The sequence below is a fragment of the Synchiropus splendidus genome, chromosome 1 (assembly GCF_027744825.2).
Source record: "Synchiropus splendidus isolate RoL2022-P1 chromosome 1, RoL_Sspl_1.0, whole genome shotgun sequence".
In the NCBI taxonomy this organism is placed as follows: domain Eukaryota; kingdom Metazoa; phylum Chordata; class Actinopteri; order Syngnathiformes; family Callionymidae; genus Synchiropus; species Synchiropus splendidus.
Window position 1 is genome coordinate 25219012 of NC_071334.1, and position 13639 is coordinate 25232650.

The 13639-nt window shown below is 41.2% G+C and overlaps 1 protein-coding gene across 1 annotated transcript in view; it reads left to right on the top strand.

The window, feature by feature from the left end:
• Positions 1-9587: 9587 nt before the first annotated feature.
• LOC128752659 (heparan sulfate glucosamine 3-O-sulfotransferase 3A1-like) overlaps positions 9588-13639 on the top strand; it is a 35523-nt gene continuing 31471 nt past the window's right edge. Inside the window, exon 1 of the mRNA XM_053854100.1 lies at positions 9588-10276. Within this exon, the coding sequence (XP_053710075.1) occupies positions 9762-10276 (515 nt within the window). The 5' untranslated portion in view covers positions 9588-9761. The remainder of the gene's footprint in view (positions 10277-13639) is intronic.

Genomic DNA, 13639 nt, shown 5'->3' on the forward strand with positions numbered 1-13639 from the left:
ATCTCTCATTCTGCCCATATCCATCTCCACATTCCAGTGTCGCCACTGTGTCGGGGGCTATCCCTTACCGTGATGCATGAGGTGTCAGTGGGCAAACACAGAACTGAGGCTCTCAAAAACCTTATTACTGCCCTCCAGAGGTGGTTCTAATAGCAAACCAAACAACGAATAAAGACTCCTGTGAGGGCCTTGCGGTTATTGGATCACAACATGACAGGGGCGGCATTCTTTCCAAAGCTGGGGGGACTAAAAGAGGGGTACCCGCCAAATGCGGTGAGATCCCGCTCGATGCAAAAGGCAGGAAAGACTTAATCAGTGTTGATGAGAGCACGGAGAAATGTGTGCACGTGTGTGTTGTTTCAGCCCATCTGGAGCCTTGAGAGTCCAGTCTGAGGGCTGTGCTGAACCGTTTGAAATCATGATGCAATGACAGCCGACGTGACATGTGAATGTCGTTGGGACACTTGTGAGATAAACACACAACTAGTTTAAGATCAGGTTCAAATATCAAAGTTTCTGACAATCGCTCCTCACACACAACATGTTGTTCATGGAACTGGTTTTACTTTACCGGGACCACTGGGATAACCAGCTTGTGACAATTTCACATAATTTCACACAATTTCCCTTGGGATTCATAAAGTTTTCTGATTCTGAAACCTCTCATTTTTCACTAAACCAGACCATAAAAGGCTGTCAATGTAATTTGCCTTTGTATGTGTGTCCAGCTCTGATGCCCAAAGGGACGGACGGACTGAGTGCAGCTGCAGATGAGTGATATTTATTCACTTCTCATTATTAAAAGTTAGTAATTTTACTGTCATCAAAGCAATAAAACATCAGATTCTCTCTTTCTCAGGCGTTTCTAGTCGCTGGTGAGAACAGTCCAGTTAACGCCTGGAAAAAATGATTGAACTAGCAACATTTCTGACAATCCGTGTGTTGATAGTGGGGGAGGGGGCACAAACATGAACCCTCCGCTTGTCTAGTTTACATTCTGGAAACAAGCCTGTGTTTGTGGCCCAGCCGTGAGCTGTCAGCTTTGCCTTATTAAAATGTCATTGACTTCTAAACTGCATATTTATGCAGCGTTAACCAGCGACTGATGGCTGTGCCGGCGTGGTGTCCCGCTTAGTCCGAGTCAGACAGACTGTGTGACCAGGAGATAAGCTTTATTACACCATGTAGGGACAGTGTGATTGATGCACCTCCATTATTATTATGTCCGGGCCAGGAAATGTATTCCGGGCTTCCACAAAAGACCCAATCTAAATTAGTTGTGTCAAATGGTGGCAGCAGAGGTGTCGGGACCCATCTCTCCTATCCGTGCATCGAAATGAGGTTGAGCTGACATTGGACGGGGAACGGGAGGGAGAGAGGTTGTTTATGGTGGGTGCCAAGAAGCATCGACATAACACCGTTGTTGAAATTTTGGTGCAACTTTCAAAGCATTGCGATTGAATTTCCCCTAGAACGCAAGCAGAAAATTAGAATGCTAAATCAAGTACGAGAGAAATGATGTCAAGACACATCACTTCAAATGCACACATAGCAAATCTAGCCAAGTGACACAGCAGCCAGAACTACAGTTTTACAGTCAAGACCAATCCAAGAAACGCTGCATTCAAAGTAGGACATACATCATACACAAAGATGAAAGAGTGTTATCTCAAAGTGGCAAAGTATACAAACAGTGCCAAAGAAAAGAAAGGGAGTCAACCACACTCAACAGACAAGTGCTGAAGAAAAACGCAGGAAACGAGCTGTTGAAATGGCAGGGAGTTTGTCCAAAGCTTTTGACCAAATGTGATGGTCTGTGTATATTTTTCACAGATACACGGCACACATAAAAAGGATGATGAATGAAAACCATCCCACTAACCACCAAAACATTCTTTTTTTTAGTTCCTGATTGATCACAGATATCGAAATCAAACAACTTGCCTTAAAACCGAGGGCGTTCCTCTCCATCTGCATCACACATCCTCGTCCAACATTAAGGAGAGTAGACTCGACCTTGGCCACACCCTGCCTTTATCACTCTGTCATCTCCCGGCAGTAAAAGTGACGTGAAAGGTTGTACCATGACACCATGTTTTATTCTCATTTTCACCTACTCTGGCATCACATCACAGCCAGACACCACCAGGCTCTTGGTGTTCCAAACATTTGCGGACAGATTTTTCACACTTTTTGGTCAAGATTTGGCAGAAAATGTACAAAGCAAAGCACCTACTTAGAGAAAATAAGAAAAGGGACTGCAGTGATTGGAGAAAGTGCAAGAGTTGGTTTGATCAGGGAGAGTCGTTTTAGCAGATGCTTTTCGAGGTTGAGGGAAAGTGGTTTACTCGTAAAATTAGGCGGTTTTTATAGCCTAAAAATACAGACTCCCGCTACTGAATAAGCTTTACTTACCTCATCACTAATTAGAAAATGATGCTGTTTAGGAACAAACTCACAAACTCGGAGAAAAGACTCTCACATATCAAAATTATTCCTCCACAACGTACTTCTCTCTGAGCCTCACACCAACAAGTAAACTCACATACACCTCATCTTCGAATTGTAGTGAGGTCTGTGCTCCTCAATGACCAAAGCTTTGTTGTGTGGAGATGACATGAAGGTTGGAAAATCGCAACTCATTTTGATGCTCGATCCACCCCCTTTATTCATCCTAGAAATATTGTGGGAACAGCGTTTACACAGCTCTTTACTGCGACCCATGAAAGGCATATAATACATAGAGAGTAGATGGATGTTTAGCACTTGGCATTTTAGATTCATGTAGTTTTTTCAAGTTAATCTGTATTTTAACATTTCATTTTAAAATTACATTTTATAATTTACTGCACATGTTACTCTGATAATGTGACTGCTCTTTCTATTAATAATACTTGAAAACATATTCCTCACCAGACCATATTTTCTTCCTCGACATTATTAGCAACACATACAGCAGGAGAGTCATATAATATTGATGACTATTTTGTGCTTCAATCTTTTACTGTTGACCTGTCATGTTTCATCAGTTTGATAGATTCAGCTGGTTGATAGAATCCAGGTGACAAGAGTGGTCAGAAACATTAGCCTTAAGACTCAGCAGGTGTTGCAATATTGTTTTAGGTCATTGTGAAAAAACAAGAGCAAGTGTGAGGATGTGTTTGCCTGTAAATTTAGTAAAGTTCCTAAAAGGCTCAGTACTTCCCTTTGCGCCCCAATGTGACCTCAAGAAACCACTTTCACAGAACAGCTACTGCCTGATCATGCGGTTTTTCTGCAAAAGAGCTTTGACACAGTGGACACAGAACAACACCTAGCTGTGGACAGTTACCCGAGCTTGTCCATGAGATGTGCCTCGGCTTGTTGAATCTGATGCTTCCACACACAGTTCCTCTTCTTCTGCCAACTGCAGAATATTTTCATTGCGCACATTTAGTACTTAAATTAACACAGGACGTAAAATCTCTCCGTCAGCATAAAACCCTGCTGCACAATTTAACATCACTTAGAGTGGAATAGCGAAATACGTCTTCAGCAGCTTTCTGTGAAGAAACGCTCACAAGTGTTTTCAAAACTGTAATTATCACAAATTAAAAAAGAAATTGAGTCAGTGGAGGAATGTAAATGAGGGTGTTGTGTCGACTGATGTGGCTTCCTGAGTCGTCTGCTCTGACATGCAACTCTGAACTCATTCATCTGCACCACATTTAAAATATTTAATCTCAGTGAAACCCGCGTTTAGATGAATCAGCAGTTTAGATGCGGTGTGGAATTAGCCTCGCCTCAGTATGAGCAGTCACAGAGCTCCTTTGGCTCCTTCCAGGAGATGACGGACGCAGTTTTTCGCTTCGCAAAACAATCATTTTGACAACACAGAAACGTTAAATAAGTCAAACCAAGACTTTGGATTTTAGATTATCGCTTCAGAATTGGGAGAAGAACAGTTTATGACCACCTTGATCGAATCGAACATGAGGTTCTTCTGGTCTGCAGTGGTGAGTTCCAAAAACAAAACAATAAATAAATAAATAAAAAGGCAAGAGCGCTGAATACAGGTTAATATGGATCTGAGTATAACAAATTGCATTATGATTTCTCACGTTTACATACTTGGCACAGTCGACAGGGGTCTTCTTTCGTCAATGGAGAGGGTGAGACGTGAATACAGAATACAAAAGCATGTGCCAGAACATGTACATGTGACAGTTTTCCTGTCCCAGTTGGGGTCAAATGTGGACAAAGTCCAGCCCAAGGACAAATGTAGCTCTGTGCCTGTGTTTGTGTGGCCCTCATGAGGTCAGAGCAAAACTAACAAAGAAACTGATAGGGAATTAAGCAATTAATCCTCGTAATAAAGTGCCTTTATATCATATTTACACAGTTGAGCTACAGTTCTTTTACCAATATGCTGTATATTTTTCAGTTAAAATGGTCTGCCAATATTTATGATTTATATTAAGTATCCTTAAATAAAATGGAACAATATATTGTCAAAATTTTCCCTAGTTTTTCCTGGTTTAATTCATGTATATTGTAATGTAAAAAAATTAAAAATAAATTTGATAAATTTTCTTCTATCCTCCGGTCACAATGGTCATAGACATTGTATGATATTTAGTTACCCGCCCCTGGTGAAGCTTGTTTCTTCATCCTAAATGAAATATAGGATGAGGTCTAGTAATCCATGGACTGACCGGAAGAAAGAATGGATGCAAAGTAACTTAACAAAAGTTAACCTTGTTCTAATGGTAACGCTGGTTCAGATAAGGTTTGTGCTATCATTTACGAAAATCAATCTTTTGGGCGTCTGGTCAACGATCCATTCGTCATTAGCAAAAGAGCCCTCTGCAGAGGTGAAGCAATATCCGCTCCGTCCAGCAGAGCCGTCTTTATCACAGCATCTCTTTTCATAAACTCTTTAGAGGGTTCATTATTGCTGAGGACGGCTGGCTGGGCTACTTTTCCAGAATGTGACGGAAATCACTTACTAAATGGAGAGTTTGAAAAGGACAAAGTTCTCAGATGTCATTCAGCTAAGAGAGCCGTCGTCTTTGTTTAAGTTTCAACGGCAGACGTTTTTATGAACTGAGTGTGAAAATTGGGGGCAGAAAAATGATGCCAAACTTGATACTGCGATCGTGAGATGCGAACGATTTGCACAACATCACATCCAGGGAGCTTGTTTTCAATAGCTCAGTTTGCCGTGATGCCATGGCACAATTCATTGCAGTTGTGGTTTTGAGGCATATCTTATAACCGCAATGTCCAACATTCATCACTCCAGCTCACTCACCATAATCCATGTTACTAACCTTGTCGGTTATTCGACATGAAAACTGGACCCTTGCCAAAGTAAAGGTCTGCATGTCCTGTTGGGGAACACACGTCACAGCAAGACTGCAGTGGTCCAGAAAAGCACCTGACTCAACAAATGATTCCTCTAATCAATTCGTCCCAGACTCCTCAAAGCTATTATGACAGAAAACAGCTTCCTGGCTGGAATACAGAACTTCACTGTCCACCGCATTTCAAGCCCAGTTAGCAATTTGATGATTCCGAGTGGACGGATCTGTGCGTGTCCTGTTGGCCACCGTCTGACGTATGAGTTGATACTTATCAGCAGGAAATGGCAGATCGGGATCGCACTTATTGCTTTTTAATGAACGAGACACATTGCTGTCCAGTGATGCTCAAGTGACCTGAAAAGTGATGGCACATCGGCGCTGGTCATCAAGGATGCCAAGATCAATCCTGAATCTCCCCAAATCGTCTTCGTGCTTTGATTGTGTCCCGGGCGAAACAGTTGCATACTAGTTTCTACAATTTAGACTTGAGGTTAAAGTGTTTTTTAATTTCATTAGCCCAAATGAAAGGTATTTTCACACTGGTTTTATATTGGATAGTTTTTGGATGCATCTCTTCTCTCTTGCAAGATACACCATGTTGCGTTTGAACGTAAAGATTCTTTATTCTAGTGGAGACAACACTTACTGTATGACATCAGAGAGAAGAAAATGCAATCCATCGCCACCCACTGGGACTGTGAAGACGTTAGACAATATAATATAATGTCTTACTGATGCTCATTGTAGATGTATTGTCAATGACAATGGACAAAGAATGAAATGAGCTTGTGTGTTCTGTCTGTTCAATCTAAGAAAACAGGTGTGGTGTTGAAGACATGCATGCTAAAGAGCTCTGAGATCATGTGTTGCGTGGCGTGCAGCATGATGAGTTCGGTGCGACACAAGTGGAAGAAGTCAACACAAGGAAGTGACGCATTTGATACGTTATTTGCTGAAATGACACATGCACTTTAGTAACATAAAATAAGAACAAAAAAATAAGGACCAAACAAACGTTCTAAAATAAATGTAAACTATGATATGAAGTCATGACTCCTCCCTCTTGAATAAAGATTAATTTCAATTTGCAGGCTGTAAATACGATCATTTGACTTTCCTCTGCTCAGAAAACGCAAGATCACCCGAATTGCACATTGACAAGTACTCACTGAAGCGTTTATTTAACACCTTGCAAAGATGCAAGCCATTGAGTTTGGGTACTTTGCTTTGCATGTCGTCTATTTTTTGATACACGTCAGATGTTCTATGACAGTTCATGAGTCATTACTGTCTTTATTAGCATCTTGTGTGAGTTGTGTGTGACATGCCTCCAGCCAATATTATATATATATAACTATATTTTCAATTCCCCTGACATTAAATGGTGTGACTTGAAGGTTGAACAGGCTCTTTGTTGCCAGTATTTAAAGGGGGACCATATTTGTACCATATGTGCTTATTCTTCAGTTACACTGAGGTAATGCAGTGATTTCACATTTTACTACTGTTAAGGATCAATATCAAAAGACTCGTAGTGTAGCATTAATTTGACTATTTTCATTCTTTCCCGGTACATCTTTAATCTTGCTGAAGATTGTTGTATTATTTTGGCTATGGCCATAGTTTATTTGATGAATAAGCTAAAAAATGATTGATATCTGTTCAGGCTTATTTAAAAGCAGTGGAGCCAGTTGAGGACGTAACCAAAGTGGAAAGTCAGTGATTGTAGCTCAAGCGTGGACTGACTTGCAGATTGGAAATTGATCTTTTTTGTCATCTGGATCTGTTTGTAGCTTCGACAGTGGGACAATATTTTACGTATATTAAATCCATGTCACAGTTTCAAGTTTAAAAAAAATTATAAGTTAAAGATAAATAAAAATATTGAAGAAAGAAATGTTTAATAATGGTAATAAAATTATTCCACACTTCAGTTTATGAAGCTGTCGGGATACTATGAATCTGGTCCGCCATGAAAATTCCCGAGTGTTTTAACCCCCCCTTTTGATTGTACATTTGAGAAAACTCTTCAACTGTTGGTCCCATTTTCTCAAGAAAATGATTTACTTAAGCTGCAGATATGCACGATTTAGCTCGATTTTGGAACTTTAATAGAGAAGTAGTTTTAAGACATTTTCCCATTTACTACCTTTGGACCTACCTGAGATGACTTTATTGAAACTAATGCTGTTTTGTGTTGTACAACAATGCATCCATCGCACCAGGAAAAGATCTCTCCAGCAGGTCCTGGGTCTGCCCCAAGATCTCCCCTCAACACCTCACCAGTGAGGCCTATAGGGGTTATCACAACTAAATGTCAGCCACTTGAAGTGACTTCTGTTGACATGGACAGGTTCCAAGCTGGGTTTCTCAGTTATGGCCATGCTGTTGTGCAATGAATAGCGGAAAAGTGCTTTGTCACTCAGCTCAGCTCTTTCTTCACCAAGTTGAGTTTATTTTAAATGAAAGGATGGCAACTGAAGTGGAGAGATTAACCTTCAAAATATGCCTTAAGAGACATAATAACAGAGAGTGTAGCTACTTGACCACATTCACCACACTCACATTATGTAGTTATTAACAAGACGCTATTATATTATGATATTATACTATTATTTCTAAGGAATGGTTAATGGTTAGTATTATGACAAATGCAGGCAAAGACTTTTAAACTTTGCACCGAAGACCATCCGGGTGATCATATTGAACAATGCTGATGAAGTGACAGCCCAATGTGAAGCAATCCGACCTCAGTGAGGGAATGCAGGGTGTGATCTCGGTGGGGGTTGAGCATTGATTCTGCATCAGAGCGACAGGGAAAAGACACAGTGTGTGATCTGTTAAATGGAGTCACACCCCAAGTATTGTTTCGACAACATGGGGGACATCTGGCATGTTTAATGGAGCTCAGTGTCGGGCTGTCTGTCCTCTCTACGGCAACATTCTTATGTTAATATGTCCAAAGAGCAGTGGCAGATGTGAAACACTTGGTTCTGTTCTTGTTCACTTGTTAAGAAATAATGTGCCTCCTCATCAGCGCTTCACTTTTTTGTTTGTCACCGTGTCATAAAACACCAAAGTTCATAGTGTCTTCCTTGGTGGGCTGGTATGAGCCTCAAGATCCAACTCCAGAGTGGGTGTTTGGGCTTCTACTGTAAGAGAAGAATTTAAAGATTATAAACAGACGTTTATGGAACGTTACAAGCTCAAGAACCCTCTCATGAAGCAGTTTGACACTTCAGGGTCATTCACAGGGTTGTTTTGCTGCTCTACATGCATCTGACATCAGTATTAGTTTACTTTGACACTGGCTAAAAACACAGCAAAACAGACTTAATGAAGCAGTGGACGGGATAATCCAAGTCATTACACAAATACAGATGTTTTGAGAAGAAAGAAATGTGATGGCAATCTACTGTGAGGTTTGGACCTTTTGTTGTGATTCACTGTCCAAATACCAGGCTCATGACTGATGTCAGCTGCTGTAGTAACTGAGTCAAATTACTTTCATCTCAAAAAAAAAAAAAAGTTCAAGTTCAATGCAAAATGCATCTTTTGATATTCCATTAATTACCAACTACAAATTGGACTTTTCTATGACAAACATATTTGCAATGATCACATGGTTTCATGTCATTTCACAAGGTTTTGGTTTGTTTACATGTGAGTAGCTTAAATGTAGACAGCAGAGACCTGATTGCAAATTATTATCAGCGCTGAAAGAATGGCATTTGCTTTTAAATTTTGTAGTATCACATTGACCAAAAGACATATTGGTATATTGAAAAATTACTGTTATCAATGTTTTATATTTGAGTGTATGTAACACGTTTTCTGTTTGCAGTACTTAGTAGCGACATGAGTGAAACCCATGTTAATATTTCAAAACAGTCTTCTGCTCGAGCACGTCATGCTCGTCCATGGCAGTTGCGGTCGGAGGGGTTTAAAAATGAAAATAAGGACAATTCACTTTATGCTGTTAAATTAACGCGAAAAGTGTTGTGTGTAGAACGCGTCATTATAATTTAAAAATAAATTATTCACTGTTAATATAGTTAGAGCTGTCAAGCCCTGAACGTTCCCAACAGGATGCGCTCTGTGGTTCTGCCCAGCTGCGCTTCTATTGGCTTACAGCTGTTGCTGCCTCCCGCTGATTGGCCAGAAGGATGTCCGTCAACTGGGACAAGTTTACAACTCCACACGTGTAGCTGGATACCAGGACTCTGACTCGCGGCCGGGGAGACTCTCCATCACCTGCGCGCGCGCACCTGTGGATCAGCTGCTGTTTTTGGGGGGTTGTTGACTGAAAGTGTGGGGGAGGTGAGCTACCGTTGAGCGCAGGTAACAGGTCAGTTATTTGAATGGAAAGAGTTAAGGATGAGGGTCTAGCATGGCTCCAGCACCCACCTCTCAGGGATGGCTTTTAGCCGCATCAGGATCGTGGACTCGCCGACCAGAGGCAGGAGAGCCGCGGTCATGCTGGGCTCCATCCTCACCTCCCTGTTCTTCCTCTACTGTCTTGCCGACCGCTGCTCCACCGCCTCCTTGCCCAGAAGCTCATCCTCCAGACTCTACGATGACCTGAGATCGCTGAGGACCAAGCGGCTCATGTTCGAGGAAGTGGAGGGCTACGCGGCCAGCAGACGCTCCTCCCGGGCGCTGGCGGATGAGAAAGCCGGTGGTGTCCCGGAGCTGCCCGGAGAGTCTGGTGTACTCTCATCCCTCGGGAAGGTGTCGCCCAGGTTCGCCGGGAACGTGAGTCCACTCGGGGATGGAAGCAAGAAGCTGCCTCAGGCTCTGATTATCGGGGTGAAGAAAGGAGGGACCCGCGCCCTGCTGGAGTTCCTGCGGGTTCACCCGGACATCAGGGCCGTGGGAGCAGAGCCGCACTTCTTCGACCGCAACTTTGACAATGGGCTGGAGTGGTACAGGTAGGATGCGACAGGCTGACGTGTCCCCGTTTGTTTTCACACTGTACGAGTGACGCCAATCCTTTATCTTTATTTAAACCTTTCTAGTTGAACACTTGTTGATTTATGACTCCACATTAGCCGTATTTTCATTCGATCTTATCGGGCTGCTGTTTGGCTGGACATTTCAGGGCTGACTGCGTCTAAGTTCTTTTGGCAGGATATGGACTTAAAATCGGATTATCGGGTACAAACTATGCAAACAAACCGTTTAAATGCGGATATCAATCAAGGAGACGTCTCCGGGCTCCATCTCGCGGATTTTTATATCGTTCATATCTGAGTTTTAGCAAAAGTTATTAATGTAGCAATAAACAACTAGAGTCACACAGTGACAGAATAATGCTCATTCTACACTCTAATCATTAAAAATGAGCCAATATTTAAAACGTGAAATATATAATTTGGTTACCTGAATGGACGTTTCATGGCACAATACTGAGTCATGCTGTCCTGATCAAAATTGATTTTAAAATGCAATTGTTGAAGGAGAAAAAGGCTTCCTCCTGAAAACTAAATTTACAATGACATGTTGGCTGAAGTGAGGGCAATTTTTAAACCAGACCAAACCAGTTTAACAAAAATGGTTGAGGTTTATGTTGTATTTTCCATTTAAACATGAAGTACAACATTCAATCTGTCACTCAGCGGATTGGAGCCGAATAATGTTAGAATTAATTTGATTTGTCCACTGCAAACAGTTCAAAAAAAAAAAGTTTGTATTCACACTTGAGTTTTTACATTTCTTAATGGTTTTACTAAATTTTCTGAATCCTCTAAACATTATCAGCATGATCTTAGAACTGTCGTAACAAAAGCACGTAAAAAGCACAAGCGGAAAAGTTAGACATGTAAATAAATAAATTCGACTACTTATAAGGACTTGTACTGAACGATCCGATCTAGCTTCAACTGTGAAATTCGTAGGAAATGTGTGCAAAGTTCTTTGCTCTTTTTATATTTCTTTTTTTTAAGTTATTCAATAATCTATTTTATCTCTTCTATGCAAACTGTTAGAATTTTCAGTGAAACACAAAACACAGAATATTCCACTTAATTACCTTTATTTGCTTTGCCAATGAAATTCACAAATGCAACTCTGAAGATAGATTTCTCAAGCTTTCGATTGGTTAAGATGATGGATGTTGTCTTGACACTATCCACCGTAATGAAACACGAGCACATGAAGAAAAAGAGGTAAAAAAAAAGCTTTTATACCCAAATTTTCCTCTCATTTTTTGCTACCAAATTAAAATTACAAACTGCCATAACGGTCCTGTATCTGAGAACTTCAGCAGCATCTCTTGACTTATTTCTGACTATCTGAAACTTTAAGCTGCATCACAGACCAATAATGAAAAGATGTGATGAACAGAAATACAGGTTGCTTTATCTTTATGAAGATTAAGAAGGTGAAAAGACAGTAAAAGGGAAAGAGCCAAACAACTTCAGTAAAAACATAAGTAGTCATCAAAGTATTCATCAAAGTTGACAGTAAAAACTGTAAACCGCTTTTTAAGTGTGAATGTTATTATGCAACTCACTGAATTTATCACAACCCTGAAAATGTGGCTAATAGATATTAGTATTATGTCCTTCAGACCCTTATGGAGCGTTTCCCAATGTCCATTTCATGATCTCCAGAAGTATCATTAATGTTATTCAAAAATGTTTTCATCACAACTACCTTAAGCATGAGGCACACTGTCCACCAACCAAAGTTGAACGGACTCCTTGTCTGAACACAGGATTCTACATGTTACTCATGTTCTACATGTTCATCAAGCAACTTATATGTGGATGAAATCACCAAAATGTTATAAACATAGCTGCAATTTTCATGCGCACGACTGTCACAGACACAAACACTCGTATTCCATTCATGAGATAATTGATTTTGAGCTAGTGTGCAATATTCATTGCAAGATTATTCTTTATTTTGCTGCGATGAATAGATGTACTAACTCTTATTTTATTTATTTTTTTTATTTTTCAGTCCGACACTTCTTTTTTAATTACTTTTACGTCTTTGTTTGTTGTTGTCTTTTTTCCCTAATGCGTGGTTCAACACACTTGCAAATGCAGGCTAATATTTTTTTTCTTCCTTCACGGAAACTTTCAAAGAATTTTGCCTTTACTTGATTCTGTCCTCTGTCTAGATTAAAAACTAGTTGTGTGATGTGATTAAAAATGATTATTATTTACTAGCGCTAAATGACGACAATGGTAACACTTGAAACAAACCCACCATTTCTCGCCTTGTCCTGAACATCTTCCATGAAAGTTTAACTTCACTGTTCAGACCAAGCCATTTTACATCACTGGGTATATTGTTCCACGATTTGTATCAATTCTGACTCTCTTCCAATCTTGGGGGACTCGTCCTCCCTCCCTGCAGTGAAAGCTCATCTGACACAGTCGCACGTTCACTCTCCCACAATATCTTCATCTCCTTATGGAGGAGGATGCTGAGTCGCTCTAGTCGTCAATGTGATTGATTTGCTCCGTCACGGCGAGTGTGTGAGCGAGTGTTGTGTGTTGGGGAGTAATGGCCGCCACTCCCGCTAGCTCTCCGTCTAATGGGGCATCGCCGACACTGCGGCTCTGTTATTAAGAAGGATTAGGGCCATAATGAAAGGTTACCTGAGTGTCTCAGGAGGTATAATTCACCTTTTGATTGAGTTAACACTACGCACAGCGAGCAGCTTGTAAAAGCCCAGAGACAAAACTTTTACTCTCCACTCCCCCGAGAGCCTTCCTCCTCCTCGACCCCCGTCCCCCTTCCACCTCCTCTTTCCTCTCACAAGCACTCTGGCGCTTTCCCATCTCCCACTCCAACACCTCCCTCTTTGTGCCGCTTTGAGAGTGAACATTCTCTTTTGGCCATCACTCTTTCACACCCTTCTATTTACCTATTCATCCATTATAGGGGTTTTATAGCCATGAGGGTCCCATCTATCCAGGGGTGTTGCCAAGATTCCCTGGAATTTGGATCGACCTCATCCGCGCTTCCCCCGTAACGATGTCCGTAAAAACACAAGGACCTTTGAATCTAACCAGGGGTAAATAAGCAGGGCTCCACTTGACGAAATCTTTGTCGCGCTGCTGTCCCCCTTTTGTGGCGAATGGAAGCTTTCTCTTAGCGCCACACCGTATCATAACCACCTGTGACAACGTGTGAAGAGAACAAAAGTGAATTGGGTTGCTCACTCGCCAACAGAGGACTCAAATACACATGAAAAGATTGATTTGCAGTAGACTAGGGCTGCAATGGTGAGTAAACACACGCGTCCCAGGCAGCTTCATGAGTCATCAAGTTGTCAT